The 16,133-nt window shown below is 47.1% G+C and overlaps 1 protein-coding gene across 1 annotated transcript in view; it reads left to right on the plus strand.

Annotated features, from left to right (window-relative positions):
• The window catches only part of GPATCH1 (G-patch domain containing 1), a 425,367-nt gene that overhangs the window by 349,994 nt on the left and 59,240 nt on the right, over positions 1–16,133 (plus strand). The window contains exon 19 of the mRNA XM_086945137.1: positions 15,928–16,076. Within this exon, the coding sequence (XP_086801263.1) occupies positions 15,928–16,076 (149 nt within the window). The remainder of the gene's footprint in view (positions 1–15,927; positions 16,077–16,133) is intronic.

Genomic DNA, 16,133 nt, shown 5'->3' on the forward strand with positions numbered 1-16,133 from the left:
AGAGGGAGATGTTGAGCACATGAAGATGAAGGGAGAGGGAATGGAGAGGGAACATTGTAGCAACTGTCTTGAAGAGAGGGGTGTTCAAAGTTTGTTGATTGATACTGTAAGTTGACTTCTTGAGTTTTAGGGTCCGACAGCCACTTCTGTCAGATTGTTTTGTGTAGCATATCGAAGCCTGGCATGATTAGCTTGGTGATTACTGGGTTGCTGGAGTAAGTGACCCAGCTTTCCATCAGCAAAGAATATCAGTGAGATTGTTGGTTAAAATATTTTTCTTTTTATTGGAGTGTTTAACTGGGAAGCTGAAAAGTAGTCAGTTAAATGAGGCCATGGGTGGAGGGTTACCAATGGTGTCTGTAGAGAAAGTGTTAGTACATCCTACTTTATTAGTTTTATTATAGGCTCATAGTAATCGTGCACACACAGCGGATCCAATGTGCATTACTAGTAATGGGCCACATTCAGCCCTTCTCTCACCTTGGAGTTCATACATTCATGGTGCCTAGCCTGTAGTACTCCCATCATTTCCCCCATATTTCTGTGTTTCTCAGGCCAACCTTGGGATAGAAAAATCAGTTTCTCCGGTTTCGCACAGCAGTCCATACTGGACCCTAAACTACCTTACTGTCAGGGCTTCCAGAGACACATCCCTTTTCGCTAACAGTGTGCCAAGCCCTACTAAGGTTCCGTTTCCTCTTGGGCCTCTCATCTTGCCCACGAGACCCAGCAACGCAATCCTGGGGGATGTCTCAAGGCTTTGACCCAGATTTGTTGATAAGTACGAAATATTGCCAGCCAGTACCATGTTCTAGAAGTCACCTGTGTCCCTCCGGTATCTTGTACATGTAGGGCTGGAAAGTTTGTGGGATTTCCACAGATGCGTAGGTGTTTACTAACTGCAAAGCAGATATTTCAGTTGAACAAGACGCAACTGGCCTGAGATGGCTAGAGTACTTAGTGCCATGCATGCCTCCCTCCACACTGCCTCATCCATCGGTCCCAGCTACCCTTCCCATCACTCCTTCAAGTGCATCAGTGTACATGGGGAATAATTAACCAGGGCTTTATAAATCTTGGAGATGCCTCTTTGGGCTAGCTGGCCCATAAGTAGTCAGTTTTATCATCGTGCTCCAGCCAGTGTCTCCGTATATCAGGAGAGCGTGTAATGGATTTGCAGGTTATCTGAAGAATTGTGACATGTGGAGGGAAAACGCATTTTTGAGGTCCTGAAAAGATTTCATGTAGTCGCCCTCCCAGACATTGCCCAACTGGGAAATGCCAATGTTGTCTCAGCCCTTGAACCCTTCGAGGTGTGCCACCCGTCCAGCCATTCACCAACTAAGAAGGGGGTTTCCTGCATCACTCGCAGTTCCTACCCTGTCCATCACAGGGAGGCTCTCCAGGTAAAGAAGACTATTTTGGTGATCTCTGGTAGTGAGCGAGGGATCGGCATGCCGTAAAGCATACCCACAAGATTGTCAAAGCCAATCAGTGAAACCTCTACCCTGAAGGCAGGGTCTCCCCACCAATCAGTTGTTTACCATTACGGGATGCACTGCCCAGTAATAAAGGCACTTGCCATGACTTTTTAAGGAGGCCAGCCAATGTCTTGCCCACACGGTCTCCCTTTCCGTATCTCCGAGACCTTGTCTTCCTGCCAAGATAGTGGGTTTCACTCTGATATGGCACAGTATCTCATTATTTTTAGTTGTAAAAAAGTCCTGTTCTAAGGCTTATATCTCCTCTTCAATTCGCTTGAGATCTCTTCGCAGCAAGCGCAGAACACCGGCCTGCTTAGCGATGTATTCCCCTGCATGACAGTCTTTAATGCTTCCCGTAAAGTCGAGGAGGACTCCCCTGTATCGTCATGAAGGGCAAAATATTCTATATTTGCCTCTCTAATGGTTTCCTGAAATACCTGGTCACGTAAAGCTCCAGGCGGGAGCCGCCAGCTGAACGCACTGCTCGTATATCACGGTATGTTCAGTTCAACCAGCACCGGAGAGCGATCAGAGAGGGTCTTGGGCAAGTGCGCCGCCCCTGTGACCCAAGTCATTGCAGGAGGTCAGCCAATAGTCAATTCTCAATCAGGACGGACTAGCCGGGGACACACACGTGCCCCACTCACTGTTAGCATTTTTACTCCGCCAGATGTCAACTAGATCATTTTCAGCCCTAATAGTATGCAGTTGCGATGCTGCTCTGGGATGGGGGCGACTGGTATCTCCTTATCTCTCTTTCTGAGGATCTAGCACTACATTGTAGTCCCCCCCCCCCATAGGATCGCACCCGGACCAAGAATGTCAACAAGTCTCCAGATCTCTGCAAAGAAATCTGGATCATTTACATTAAGGCCATATAATGAAGTCAGCCTCATTGGGTATACCCCCAGCGTACCTTCCAGCATCACATACCTCCCCTGTGTGTCAGATAGAGTTGTGCACATACGCCAAAGTAGTCCCTTCCTAATGAGTATGGCCACAATGTGTTTAATTCGAGTAGTTTGCTACATACTTTTTGCCTATGCACCTCATGCGCAAGCATTTATAAGTATGTCCTGTTAAGTGTAGTTCTTGCAGAAAGCATATGTCTGCCCCATGGTGATCTAGGTGTATGGCAACTATTCTCACTTTGCGCCTATCATTCAGGCCTCTGACATTCCAATTGATGAACTTTACTCGGGTCATCTCATTTCTTCATACATCCAATCATTCAGCATCAGACACTTCCCCACACTCGTCGGTACCCCTGAGGGGCAGCCGATGGAGAGGAGGCCAGTGGGACAAAAGGGGAAGGGAAGGAAGAAGGGACTTCAAAACCATAATTCCACATCCAAAACACCCTAAATAAGGCCCACCCTCACCCACTCCAACCCCCCAAACAGGCTGATTAGTAGCCTCCTGACTCCATCATCGCCGTCTAAGGCCTTTTTAACCAAACATAAAGTAGGGATCATCCCTGAGAGAGAACCACTAGATGTCCGGCTTGTCCCAGCTAGAAATAGCTGGGTGGCTGGAAAATATGTGTGCAGTTAAGCGGATACACCTTACTGCCAATAAAGCAGGCATCAACACATAGTTATATGACAAACAAATGAGGAGAGAGGGTATTTATGTCCCTGTGGTTCGGCCATTGCTGTCATGTGGAGGCTGGCCCTAGTGGCCTTCTGTGGAGATATCGCTTATGTGGTCAGTCATTGTCACTGATGCGGCCCTTCTCTTCTGAGTCCTTTTCCGATCGTGGTGTCTGCTTGGCCGGGCGTAGGTCATGTATGAATCTAGCTGCAGCCTTCGGGTCCTTGAAGTACAGGTCTTTCCAGAATGGAATATGCACAGCTTCCCCAGGTAGAATAGGGAGTATTTGACATCCAGTTTTTGTAGTGAGCATTTGACCGCCACAAATTCTCTCCTAGCCTCCTGCACTGCCAAGGTGAAATCGGGGTAAAAGGATACATTGTTCCCCTGATAAATAACAATCTGCTGGCCTCTCACCAACCTTCACACAGTGTCTTCTGTCTCTATAATTTGATTGGTGTGCAGTTATTCGTCTAGCAGGCGTCCCCGGTGGGGATCTTGGTCCCAGTGACCTGTGCGCTCTCTCCACCGTACACACGGAAGATAGCGAGTCCCCGAAGAGAGCCCTCAGCATTTCTTCTACATAGTCTTCAACTCTGGCCATTGCGGTGGATTCCTGAACCCCCACGATCCTCTGATTGTTGCGCCGGAACCTGTCCTCCAAATCTTCATTTTTGTTCCGATTCGCCTCCAATATCTTTTCCATGCCAAAGAATTTCTCTTGTGTCGCGCCACTTTCGTCTTTCAGTGTGGAGGCGCATTGCTTAACCTGTCTGATACGTTTGTCATGACTGGTCACTTTCTCCTTTAGACGGTCAAATCTGTCTGTTAGAGAATCAATTTTATTATTAATAGCCATGAGGGATTGCGTGAGATCCCTGAACATTTTACAGATGTCCAGGTTTCAGGAGGATGCACCGTCTAGTTCTGTCTCCTGCTGGCCTTCTTCCATGGTGGTCGTGCCTTTCGGTGGCTTCAGCTGTTCAAAGACCAGTTTGGATTGCCCAGTGTCCGACTTACCCATTATAGCAGCGTCTTCCTGTCCCCAGCGGGGGTCCGCACTCTCTGCCACCCAGAAACTCTTGATCCTGGGGCAGGGAGTTTGATTTAAGGAGCACAACTTGGTTCACGGGAAGCCTCTAGGTACCCCCTCCTGCCAGCAGGCATTTGTCCTTTCTTGCCCTCAATTGTAAGCGCACACTTATGTAGACCAGGTACCAGGATGTGATCGTTTTGGAGACGACACTGTGTTGCCAGTGTAGACTGGTGCAGTTACTATAAATCCAGTCGTATCTCTCAGTGACCGTGGTCACCTCCCTTTTTCACAACTCCACCGCCTCTATGGGTGCCTGCATGTTGGGTTGCATACATTCACTCTCGGGCCTGTGATCATCTGAGACCCCACATCTTGTCAGGTCTCTCGTCACCGGCCTCTCCTGCCTGCTTCTACGCCAATGGAGTGAGGGTATCGTACAATGGTGGCTGTCCTGACTTGCTATGCAGGTCACACCAGTCCCAGGGCCGCCAAACCACCCCTAAGATCTATTCACCTTGGGCTCAAGAATCCCCTGCTGACTCGCTTTCTTCACTCCTGCAGCGTCTCGTCCCAGCAGCCACACGCTGTGTCAAGCGTGCTGCAGCTTTAGCCCATCTCGTTGCTCTCAGTGTTCCCACATGCCCAGCAGTATTCCTACCTTATTCTGAGGTCAATGGCAGCCTCTGGTCAGCTCGGGCAAGCCTCTTCTGGAAGGCCCATGGCATCTACCTGATGGCTGCTTCTGTAGCCTTATTAGTTGCATTGTGAGGTGCCTCCTTTCCACCGTGCAGCAGTTCATTCACGGCGCTTCACATCTACGAGAAGAGGGATACATCACATTCCTGGCTCCCGGCAGTTATAGCTTCCAGGCTCCACTCCCTCTGGCCAAGCCACGCCACAGTATCTCCGGCTCCAGCCAAGCTGCGCCTCCACACTGTGGCTGCGGTGCCTGTTGGCAGCTCTGGGTCTGCTCTCAGGTATTGTTCAGGCACTTAGTTTCAAGTGATCAGCATCATTCGGGCCCCATCAGCTTCCAGAGGCCCCTGTTCTGCTATATAATGTTGATGCTGGAGTCATGTACTGGATAATTAACGGATTCGCTGTCCTGCCGCAGAGCCTCACCAAATGGCGGTCATATTGCAGCCGGGCTCTCTAGAGCTTCCAGTGAGCATATTTAGGAGAAGGGGCAAGATGACTTTACACTACCTACTATAGTATTCCGCGGAGAACCTGTCTGGGCCTGGAGTGCTGCCCGGATTGAGCTCAGAAAGCCATCACTGAGCTCCTCCGCTGTGCAGGTTTGTTCAAGATCCTCTCTTTCCATGAGGGTTAGTGTAGGCAATGAGATATCTTCAATAAGTGGGCGCCTCATCTCATAAGGGGGGTGAGACCTTGCAGCATACAGCAATTCATAATAGCTCTCGAAGACAGCGGTCACTGCTGGGCCTGTCTAGGCCTTTGTGCCGTCCGGACTAATAACATTGGGCATTCCACTCGATGCTAACTCCCTCGTGACCAGCCAGTGCAGAAGCTTGCCCAACTTGTCTTCCTTTGTAATCTCTTCCAGCCGAGGCCTCTCAGTATCTGTGGGACCCTTATCCAGACATAGCTGCCGCACCTCAGTTCTCTCCGCCGCAAATTGACAGCTCAGAAGTTCTGTTAGGTTACCCTCATTATGGGTTTCGAACCTTATGATGGAAATCTCCAATTGCCCTATTTGAGTCTGTGCGTACCTATAGGTCGGTCTACAGGGCTAGGACAATCTATGTGTCGTTAAGGAACCAGGCGTTAAGATGCCATATTTGTCTTTTTCCCTCCTTGCTAGTGTCATCCACCTGAAGGATGACCAGAGCATGGTCTGAAATTTCCCTGATGAGGATGCAAGAGTCTTGTTTGTAGAGGAGGTCAGTGGCCACCGCAGGGAAAGGTCTACTTGGGCAGAGAGAGCCATGGGCTGCTCTGCATGGTAGCCCCCACTTTTTGCTGAACTGCTAATGTGAATTGACTGAGTGTGCCCTGGGCTCCTGCCAGTCAGGTGCCCAGGGCCTATGTTCTTTCCCTAAACCTGCATTAAAATCAAAACCCAAGTGCCATCTCTGGCCACAGGTCAGCCCCTGGTAAATGGTACCACAGGTACCAAGGGCACTGTGACCAGGCAAGACCTCTAAGGGCTGCAGCACTTATTGTGCCACCCTTAGAGGCCCTGTACCATTACACTCACACACTACCTTTGCAGGCTGCGTGTCTTGGTGCAGAAGAAAGTGAAGAGTCGGCATGGCACACATCCCTGTGTGCCATGCCTACAACCCACTGCCCTGGCATAGATCAGTCACCCCTCTAGGTGGGTACCCTACACCAGTGGTGAGGGTACAACGCAGGAGCCCTGTACCCCTACAGTGTCTAAGTCCATTGTAAGTGCAGTGCTGCCATTAAGAGTATATGGTGCTAGGAGTTTGTCATTACGAACTCCTCAGCAGCATAATGGCTGCACTGAAAACTGAGAAGTTTGGTATCAAACTACTGAGCACATTAAACCCACACTGATGCCAGTGTGGGATTTAATGAAAAATGCACACAGAGGGCATCATAGAAATGCCCCCTGAAAAACGACCTACCCCTATTGTCCAGGCTGAGTGGCTGTTTTCAGCTGCCACTACCAGACATGTTTCTGGACCCCTGGGTCGAGAACCTGCTGCTCTTGGGAGCCTGAAACAGTGCACATCCTGGGACGAGGTGTCAAGCTTCCACCCCCAGGAAGGGTAGGGTCCGCGAAGGGGAAGCTTCAAAGGCTTGCCGCCTTTGTGAGCTTCCCCGGGCCACTTGCTGCTTTCAGCAACTGGTCCCCACTGGTTCTGGCCCAACGCCTGAACAGCACTCTGCACCCGGCCGCCCCAGTGCCGCTGAGGGTACATCTTTTGTGCTGGCGTAAACCCCCATTTGCCCTGAGCTTAAGTCCAGGAGCTTTGCTCCCACAACCCAGTGGCCTGCTCGTCAGCAGCCACCAACCTGAGGCCCCCTATTCCCCAGTGGATAACATTGGGCCTCAGCACTCTTCCCCCAGGCCGCCCTACTGCCGCTGAGGGTGTAACAAGAGTGCATCCTTGACCCTGAGGGACCCTGAGTCTAACCCCAGAATACCAACTCCCACAACAAAGTATTTACCTTTGAACCGATAACACTATGTTCGAGGCATATGAGCTGCTTATTGTACACTATGCATAGATCGCCACCTAGTGTTGGGCCCGGATGTTTGCAGTTTGTTGTTGTCCTGAAAAGTTCTTTGGAAATCACGAGATAGGTGACTCCTCCTTAGGACCACATTGCGCATGGGCATCGGCTCCATCACCCATATTGTTTTTTTCCGCTATTGGGCTCAATGTGTTTCCTGCGCTCCGGTTTTGAACCAATTTTCCTTCGGCGTGCAATCCTCACCCAGTTCGACGGTATTGTCTCGATCGCGGTCTAAGACGCGAATCTCTACCAACTTCGAAGTCTTTGATTCCGGTCGTCGACGAAGGCCTTCGGGCCTACCTAGGCCTCACTTTCTGGCTCATGGAAAGGACGCCATTCAAGAAGTGTCCTCAATGTGGGTTGAAGTTTCCCCACACTGACCCACATGAGGTGTGCAACCTGTGCCTTTCACCGGAGCACGAGGCCAAAGACTGTTCGGCGTGTGCCTCATTCCGCTCCAAGAAGACAATCCGGGACCGACGAGCTCGAAGAACTATGGCTCGCTCGTCAGCTTCGATCCCCGACGACATCTTTGATGAAGGCGTTGGCGTGCCAGGACACCAGTACGCCGAAGAGAGTATCGGATCATCAGATGCCGAAGACTCCGACGTCGAGGAGGTCACTCCAGCTCAACGGGTCGTAAGTAAGACTGTCGACCCCACCCCTTCCTCGACATCATCTAAAAAGGCTCCGGTCACACCCTCACCTTCAGGCTCGGGTGCACACCGAGACACTGCTTCTAACCTTCGGGCCCGGCAAAGAAGACAACAAAGCCTTCAGGCGGCTCGGGCTCGAGCCGCCTACTTCCGGTGCCGACCCAGTACCGACATCGAAGAAAAAGACATCTTCCTCTTTCACGTCAACCTTTGCTTCGACACCCAAGCACACGGCGCCGAAGACTGGCAGCGGTTCATCGACACCGAAACCGCACTCTGAGCCGAGCAAAAAATCAGCCAAAGCTCCAGATTCACATGCATCAGAGCCGAAAAAACCCTCGGAACCGAAAAAGCAGGTTCCCTCAAAAGACACTTCGAAAGGGCCAACTGCCGACTCGGTGCCTACAAAACCAACGGAGCTGAAAAATTTGCACGCCAAAGGATGTACCTGACTCACAAGAACTTTTTACACCGGATCCAAAACAAAAAACTCTTGTAAAGGATCCCAAAATGGGACAATTGACTCTCAGCTCCAAGAAGAGACCACTTGAGGCGCCAGTACCTCCTCCCCCTGCAGAGAGACATTGCAACCTCTCCATTAAAGGTCCCTTCTGCTCCATCTCCGCATACTGCTCCTATTCATACACCTCCTCCACCACAGCATTCACCTACACCATCTCCTAATCCAGACGTTGATGTACACACAGATTCTGATTATGAAGGTGGAGGTGCACATTACCCACCATAGGCTAATAGTCCCCCTCAGTCACCTAATCCATGGGATGATTACAACACCCCTGATGTGACTTATGTCCCACAGGATGATGCCTATCCTTCCAGACCTTCCCCACCAGAGGACACCATAGGTTTTAACCTGCTAGTCCAGAGGGCTGCACAATATCATGGGGTGGACTTACACACTGACGCAGTGGAGGAAGACTTCCTTCTAGACACATTTGACAACACACAAAGGTCTACAACCATCTTACCAATGCTTAAGGGCGTCATCAAGCAGAAGAAATGCAAAGCTGCCCCTTCAGACCCAGCTTATATTAAAGGTCCGACACAATTAGATTATTTAGTGGTATCCAATGCACGTAAACGTGCTAATTCCCATACAACTGGGGAAGCCTCACCACCAGACAAAGAATCTAAACTCCTTGACACCTCTGGCAAAAGAACTGCGGCACAAGCAGCTAACATCTGGCGCATTGCCAACACCCAAGCCTTGCTGGTCAGATACAGCAGGGCACATTATGACGAACTAGAGTCCTTAATGCAGCACCTACCAGACAAATACAAGAACAGGGCTAATGAACTTATACAGGAAGGTAAAAATATCACAAATACTTCCATCCGTTGTGCCCTAGATGCTACAGATACTGCCTCAAGGGCAATCAACACCAGCACCTTACTACGTAGACATGCCTGGCTACGTATTTCAGGTTTTAAACATGAGGTGCAAAACTCCATACTTAATCAGCCATTTGATGAAACACACCTATTTGGCCCAAATGTTGACGTGTCTTTGGAAAAAATGAAGAAAGACACCGACACTGCAAAATCTATGGGAGCCTTGCAGCAGCAAGCTCCCAGACGTTCTTTTCGTCGCTCATCGTACAGAGGCAACACAAGAGGCTACTCCTCAGAAAGTCCATCCTCTTCTTACAAAACCCCTGGCCAATCCACATTCACCAAGGGCTACCAGAGAGGGGGTTACAGGGGTAACAACAACAAAGGCAGAGGCAAGAACAACACCTCCCGCTCTGCCACCACTCATACCCAATGACTTTCCTCCCCTTCCCCCCCAACATTCCACTCCTGTGGGGGGAAGACTCCAACAGTTCCTGCCTGCATGGATCAACATCACATCAGACAGGTGGGTGCAGCAAATTATTCAATCAGGTTATTGTCTAGAATTAACATCTACCCCCCCCAAACATACCACCCAAACAGTGTCCAATGTCACAAGAACATCTGTCACTGTTAAAGCAAGAAGTAGTATCTCTGCTAGAAAAAGGTACAATAAAACTAGTTCCTTTGCACCAGCAAAACAAGGGGGTTTACTCTCTGTATTTTCTAATCCCAAAGAAGGACGACTCTCTAAGGCCTATTTTAGACCTCAGACCGCTAAACATATACATACAGTATAGGATACTCCCCAGTAATAGTGTGCGTTACAAAACTATTTATACATACATACATACATACATACATACATACATACAGTCAGACCAGTTTCACATGGTCACACTCCAACAAGTCCTTTCTCTCTTGTCACAAAACGACTTCCTGGCTACTCTAGACCTCAAGGGCGCATACTTTCACATTCCCATAGCTCACAAGAAGTATCTCAGGTTTATAATAGACGGGCAGCACTACCAATTCAAAGTACTCCCATTCGGAGTCACAACAGCACCAAGGGTGTTCACCAAGTGCTTGGCAGTGGTGGCGGCGCATCTACGAAGACAGCACATCCATGTCTTCCCGTACCTCGACGACTGGCTCATAAAAGCCAGTTCACACAAACAATGCGCAAAACACACTCATGCCACCATCAGCTGCTCCATGACTTGGGGTTCACAATAAACCACAACAAGTCTCATCTTCAGCCATCCAAAGTACAACAGTACCTAGGTGCCACAATAAACACCTCAACAGCGCTAGCTCATCCCACCCCAGCAAGGATAGCCAGCATGCAAACTCTCCTAACAGAGTTTCAGCCACAACACTCCCTCCCAGCAAGTGTTCATGCAACTCATAGGGATGATGGCCTCTTGCATCTTCATGGTACCTCATGCAAGACTTCAAATGCGTCCACTGCAAGAGTGCTTATCACGTCAATGGAACCAGGCTCAAGGTCACTTAACAGACCTAGTGTTGGTAGACGGTCAAACTCATCGCTCTCTGCAGTGGTGGAACACCAAAAACCTTTCCACGGGACAACGGTTCCTAGAGCCAGTTCCTCAGATAATCTTGACTGCGGACGCATCGCTCTCCAGCTGGGGAGCCCACCTACTGCAACACACCATGCAAGGCAGGTGGACACCGCAACAAAAAATACTCCACATCAATCATCTGGAGTTACTAGCAGTATTCCTGGCACTAAAAGCTTTCCAGAAGCAAGTAGCAAACAAAGCTGTGTTAGTCCGCACAGACAAAATGACAGCAATGTATTACATACAGAAGCAAGGAGGCACGTATTCCCTGCAACTATCTAAACTAGCACAAGGAATATGGAGGTGGCCATACCTCAGAACATATTCCTTCTAGCCCAACATGTCTCAGGAGTACAAAATACTATAGCGGATCTGGTAAGTCGTCAAACACAGCAGACCCACGAGTGGGAACTTCATATGCAAGTTCTTCAGCCATTCTTTCAGATGTGGGGACAACCTCAGATAGACCTATTAGCCACCCACGAAAATACAAAATGCCCAAGCTTCGCCGCCAGATATCCACACCCACTGTCCAAAGGCAGTGCGATATGGATGAATTGGTCAAACAGATTTGCGTACGCTTTTCCGCCTCTACCACTCATGCCACTAGTAGTACGCAAACTACAGCAGCATTCTCTGACTCTCATCCTAGTTGCTCCAACGTGGGCCAGACAGCCGTGGTATACCACACTGCGACAACTGTCTGTAGTACCGCACCAAAAATTACACTGGTCTCCACATCTCTTAACTCAGAACCGTGGAGAGATCAGACACCCGGACCCGGCACAGCTCAACCTAGCGATCTGGCTCCTGAAGTCCTAGAATTTGGATATCTGAACCCTCCTCCAGACTGCATGAATGTCATTAAAGAAGCTATACGTCCTACCACAAGGGCATGTTATGCAGCCAAGTGGAAACGATTTGTAATATATTGTCATAACAACGATATTAATCCCTTGGATGTGGCCATTCAACACATTATAGGTTACTTACTGCATCTCCAAAGATGTAACTTAGCCTATACGTCTATTAGACTACATCTTGCTGCAATAGCAGCATATCTGCAAAACAGACAACATCTATCTCTGTTCAGAGTGCCTGCCATTAAAGCCTGTATGGAAGGCCTTAAGAGAATAATTCCTCCCAGAGTACCACCTTCACCTGTATGGAATTTAAACGTTGTTCTCACACGGCTAACGAGGCCTCCCTTCGAACCCCTACACAAATGTGAATTACAATTTTTAACCTGGAAGGTTGCGTTCTTAGTAGCTATTACTTCCCTGTGCAGAGTTAGTGAACTACATGCACTAACCATTCAAGAACCCTTTTTGCATAAGCATCAAAATAAGGTGGTTCTGCGTACCAATCAAAAATTCCTGCCTAAAGTCATTTCTCCATTCCATCTCAATCGATTGTGGAGCTGCCCGTTTTCTTCTCGCAACCACAGTCAGTAGCAGAAAGAGCTCTTCACACTTTAGATGTCAAAAGAGCATTGCTATACTACATAGAAAGAACACAACCCTTTCGTAAGACAAAACAACCTTTTGTGTCTTTCTCACCACCACACAAGGGCAATCCCATTTCAAAATCTGGAATAGCTAGATGGATTGTCAAATGCATACAGATTTTCTACCACAAAGCTAAACGTACGCTATCTGTTCCTCCTAAAGCCCACTCTACCAGAAAGATAGGGGCTTCAATGGCATTTTTAGGGAACATTCTCCTAGATGACATCTGCAGAGCAGCCACATGGGCTACACCGCACACATTCACAAAACACTATTGTGTAGATGTGCAAACAAAACAACAAGCTAATGTGGGCCAGGATGTTCTCAAAACATTATTCCAAACTACTGCAACAGATAGGGGTGGTCACCGCTAAGAGTGGGTACTGCTACATAATCTATGCATAGTGTACAATCTGCAGCTCATATGCCTTGAACGGAAAATGCTACTTACCAATATGCATCTGTTCTTGGCATGTAGAGCTGCAGAGTTGTACACGCCCACCCACCTCCCCGGCTACCTTTATCTGTTCCAGTATTATCTTAATTAGATACAAATTACACGGGCATCCTTCCTGTACTTGCAAAGCCCCATCATTTCCCGAATGGAGAAAAACAATCTGGGGATGGAGCCGATGGCCATGCGCAATGTGGTCCTAAGGAGGAGTCACCTATCTTGTGACTTCCAAAGAACTTTTCAGGACAATAACAAACTGCAAACATCCGGGCCCAACACTAGGTGGTGATCTATGCATAGTGTACAACTCTGCAACTCTACATGCCAAGAACAGATGCATACTGGTAAGTAGCATTTTCCTTTCCTCCATAGGATAACATTGACTGTTTTTCTATGAAAAGTTTCTAAGTGTGGAATTGGAAAATCTAAGAAATCCTTTAAAACTGTAACTAAATAACCTAAACGCTTTTACTTACCTGTTTACACAAAATGTCCCAGTGCAGTATCCAGGTATACTGCACTGTGTAAGAAAAGTAATCTAAAAGTAACTTACATGATATTCTACTAGAAATCCTATACAAAGTATATGTACTGTATTCTGAACAGCATTGCATTATCAGTAACACTACTGTAATCAAATCAAAGTACATTTACAATTGCAGTTCAGACTGTTTACAAACTGTATATTTACTGCAAAGTATGTATCACTTACCAGTGCCAGGCTTGCTTGGTTCTAAGAAATAAAATAACTAAAAGAATATTTTTTATACAAAAGCAATTGGCTGGAAGTTCAGTCTTTGAGTGTGTGAAACCATTTTCCGACTGTGTACAACTAATGCTCAACACTGTCCTCTGATAAAGCCTTACTGCTCGACCACACTACCACAAATAGAGAGTGAGGTGCTATCTACTTTACCTCTGCATACCTTTTGGGTTCCACTGGGCTCTGTGCACACTAGATCTCATTTTAGTATAGTATATACAGAGCCCGCTTCCTACAATACCTGCCTAGCATCACAGAGCACCAGACCAGAGACCCAGCCGGCCAGCCCACTGCCATTCTTAGGTCCGCACCAGAAGTGCTAAGGTAGTCCAAGGGACCCAGGATGACATTGAAATCACTCCCCATAATTAGCCTACCGGCTTGGAGAGATAAAACCACATCCCTGAGTGGAGGTGGCAAGCTGCGGGTGGACATATATGCTTGGGAGATTATACAGGGAGCCCTCCATCGAGCCCTCCACCAACACAGATCTTCCCAAGATGTTGCGGGTCACACAGACACCCCCATCAGCTAGGTGATATGGAGGAGAATTACCTCTTCCCTAGTACCACGGCCAAATTCCAAGTGAGGACCTCTGGAGTACCCATACCTAGCCAGGAAGGAGCATTAGTAAACAATTCTAACTCAGCACCAACGTTCCCTCTTTTGAGCCTCACATCTGTTTTCGTAGAACCTCTAAATCATCTTCACTGGAAGCTGAGAGGGTTTATCATTTAATGCTTGTGAATGCATGCTTGTAAGTGGTATTTGTATAGTGCGAACCTAGAAAAAAGGATAGCACTATTTTCTTGCCCTGAAGTGCGCATTGGTTGAGACCCACGTATCTCTGCAATCGGTTATTAGTAGGGGTGGGCTTAACTTTCGTAAATTACTGTAGCGGATTACCTGCGAAGTCCACAACATTACGCTTAATTGCGTAAGAAGAGTAATTCTGTTTTTAGACTAATTCCTTGGCGCAGAAATGCCTTCACTTCTGCAAAATTGCATTTTGTGCTAAGAAAAAGCGCTAAGTGCAACAAAAAGGAATGGCGGGCACCAGCAGCCGCTCGCTCTTGCTAAATATGCTCTTGTGGTAGGATTTTCCCTCAACTTACTCAGGGTATTTAGCATTATTTTCTTAGTGCAAATTCCCCACCTTGTGTCCAAAAGAAGAATGAGAATGCATTTTGCACTAAGAAATAGTGCTAAATGTGCTTTTGGGATAGAATTTTCCACCAGCTTACTCTTAGCATTTAGTGCTATTTGCATACCGCAAAATGGGCGTGCGGATACATTTTGCGCCAAGAAGTAGCGCTAAATGTAGTAGACCACAAATAGTGAGTGGGCGCTCATTAAATATGCTCTTGTAGGAGGATCCCTCCCCCAAAATAATTCATAATTATACGTGCTGGAATAATCACATAATTATCAGTAATTCTGTGTCAAAGCATAATGTGGAATTACCAAAATGACTCTGATTACTCCAGCATAATTAAAATAACGCCCGGGTCTAGTTATTAGATCTAACAATATTTGATTCTTCATAATTGATGTTTCCATCTTCCACAACTTCAAACGTTTGAATCGAATACATGTCCTCCTTTCAGTTCCAGGCTCATCCTCATTTGAAAACCGTTTGAAAAAAACCTTTTGTTAGCTTTTACATAATATTACAAAGAAATAGGTATGCCAGCATCGAAACAGGATTAGGCAATACATCAATTGCGTATAAAGCCACCTGTTAAGTAACAATCCCAACTACTTAGCTTATTTGAAAAATTGAATAGCTGTTTGTAGGCAGAGTGGTATAGGACTTATTTTGAAATGGTGGCAGCATTGAGTTGTTCTTTCTATGAAATTGTTCACAAGTGTTCAATGCTGGTATTGAATCTCTTTGAATATTGCCTTTATGTTGGTATGGTATGGGACACTGTCTCTACAAGGAAACATTGAGGCATTGCCACATTGTTCTCTTAAACGCATCTTGTGGTCAACTTTAGTGTGAGATTTTTAACTACTTTGTGTTGTTTGAATTACTTTTCTTTTTATGAATTGTACATGTGCAAACATGGCTCAGCAAACCCTGTACTTTTAAAAATTAACATTTAATATGAATGGCATCTATGATTGTGTTGTTTTAGATGAAGAAAAGGCTAATTGCTGCAAAGATCTGCATTGCTTCAAATACCTAGTTTGATGTGACAAAATACCTATTTTGATAGTTTAACCCCTGAATAACATTAACCACCTGTGTTATTTACAGAAAACAAAACATAAGAAGCATAAACATAAAAATAAGCAAAAAAAGAAAAAAGCAGAAGAAAAAAGCAGTTCAGAGTCTGCAGACAGTAGTGACAATCAGAGTGACACAGAAAATACAATTGAGATATCCCCTCTTGAACTTCTGAAAAGGTGAGCGTTTAAATTACCAGAGTTGTGTGGCTATACCTAGTGATCTGTACTTGTTTT

This window comes from Lissotriton vulgaris, chromosome 12, assembly GCF_964263255.1.
Source record: "Lissotriton vulgaris chromosome 12, aLisVul1.2, whole genome shotgun sequence".
NCBI classification, from domain to species: Eukaryota; Metazoa; Chordata; class Amphibia; order Caudata; family Salamandridae; genus Lissotriton; species Lissotriton vulgaris.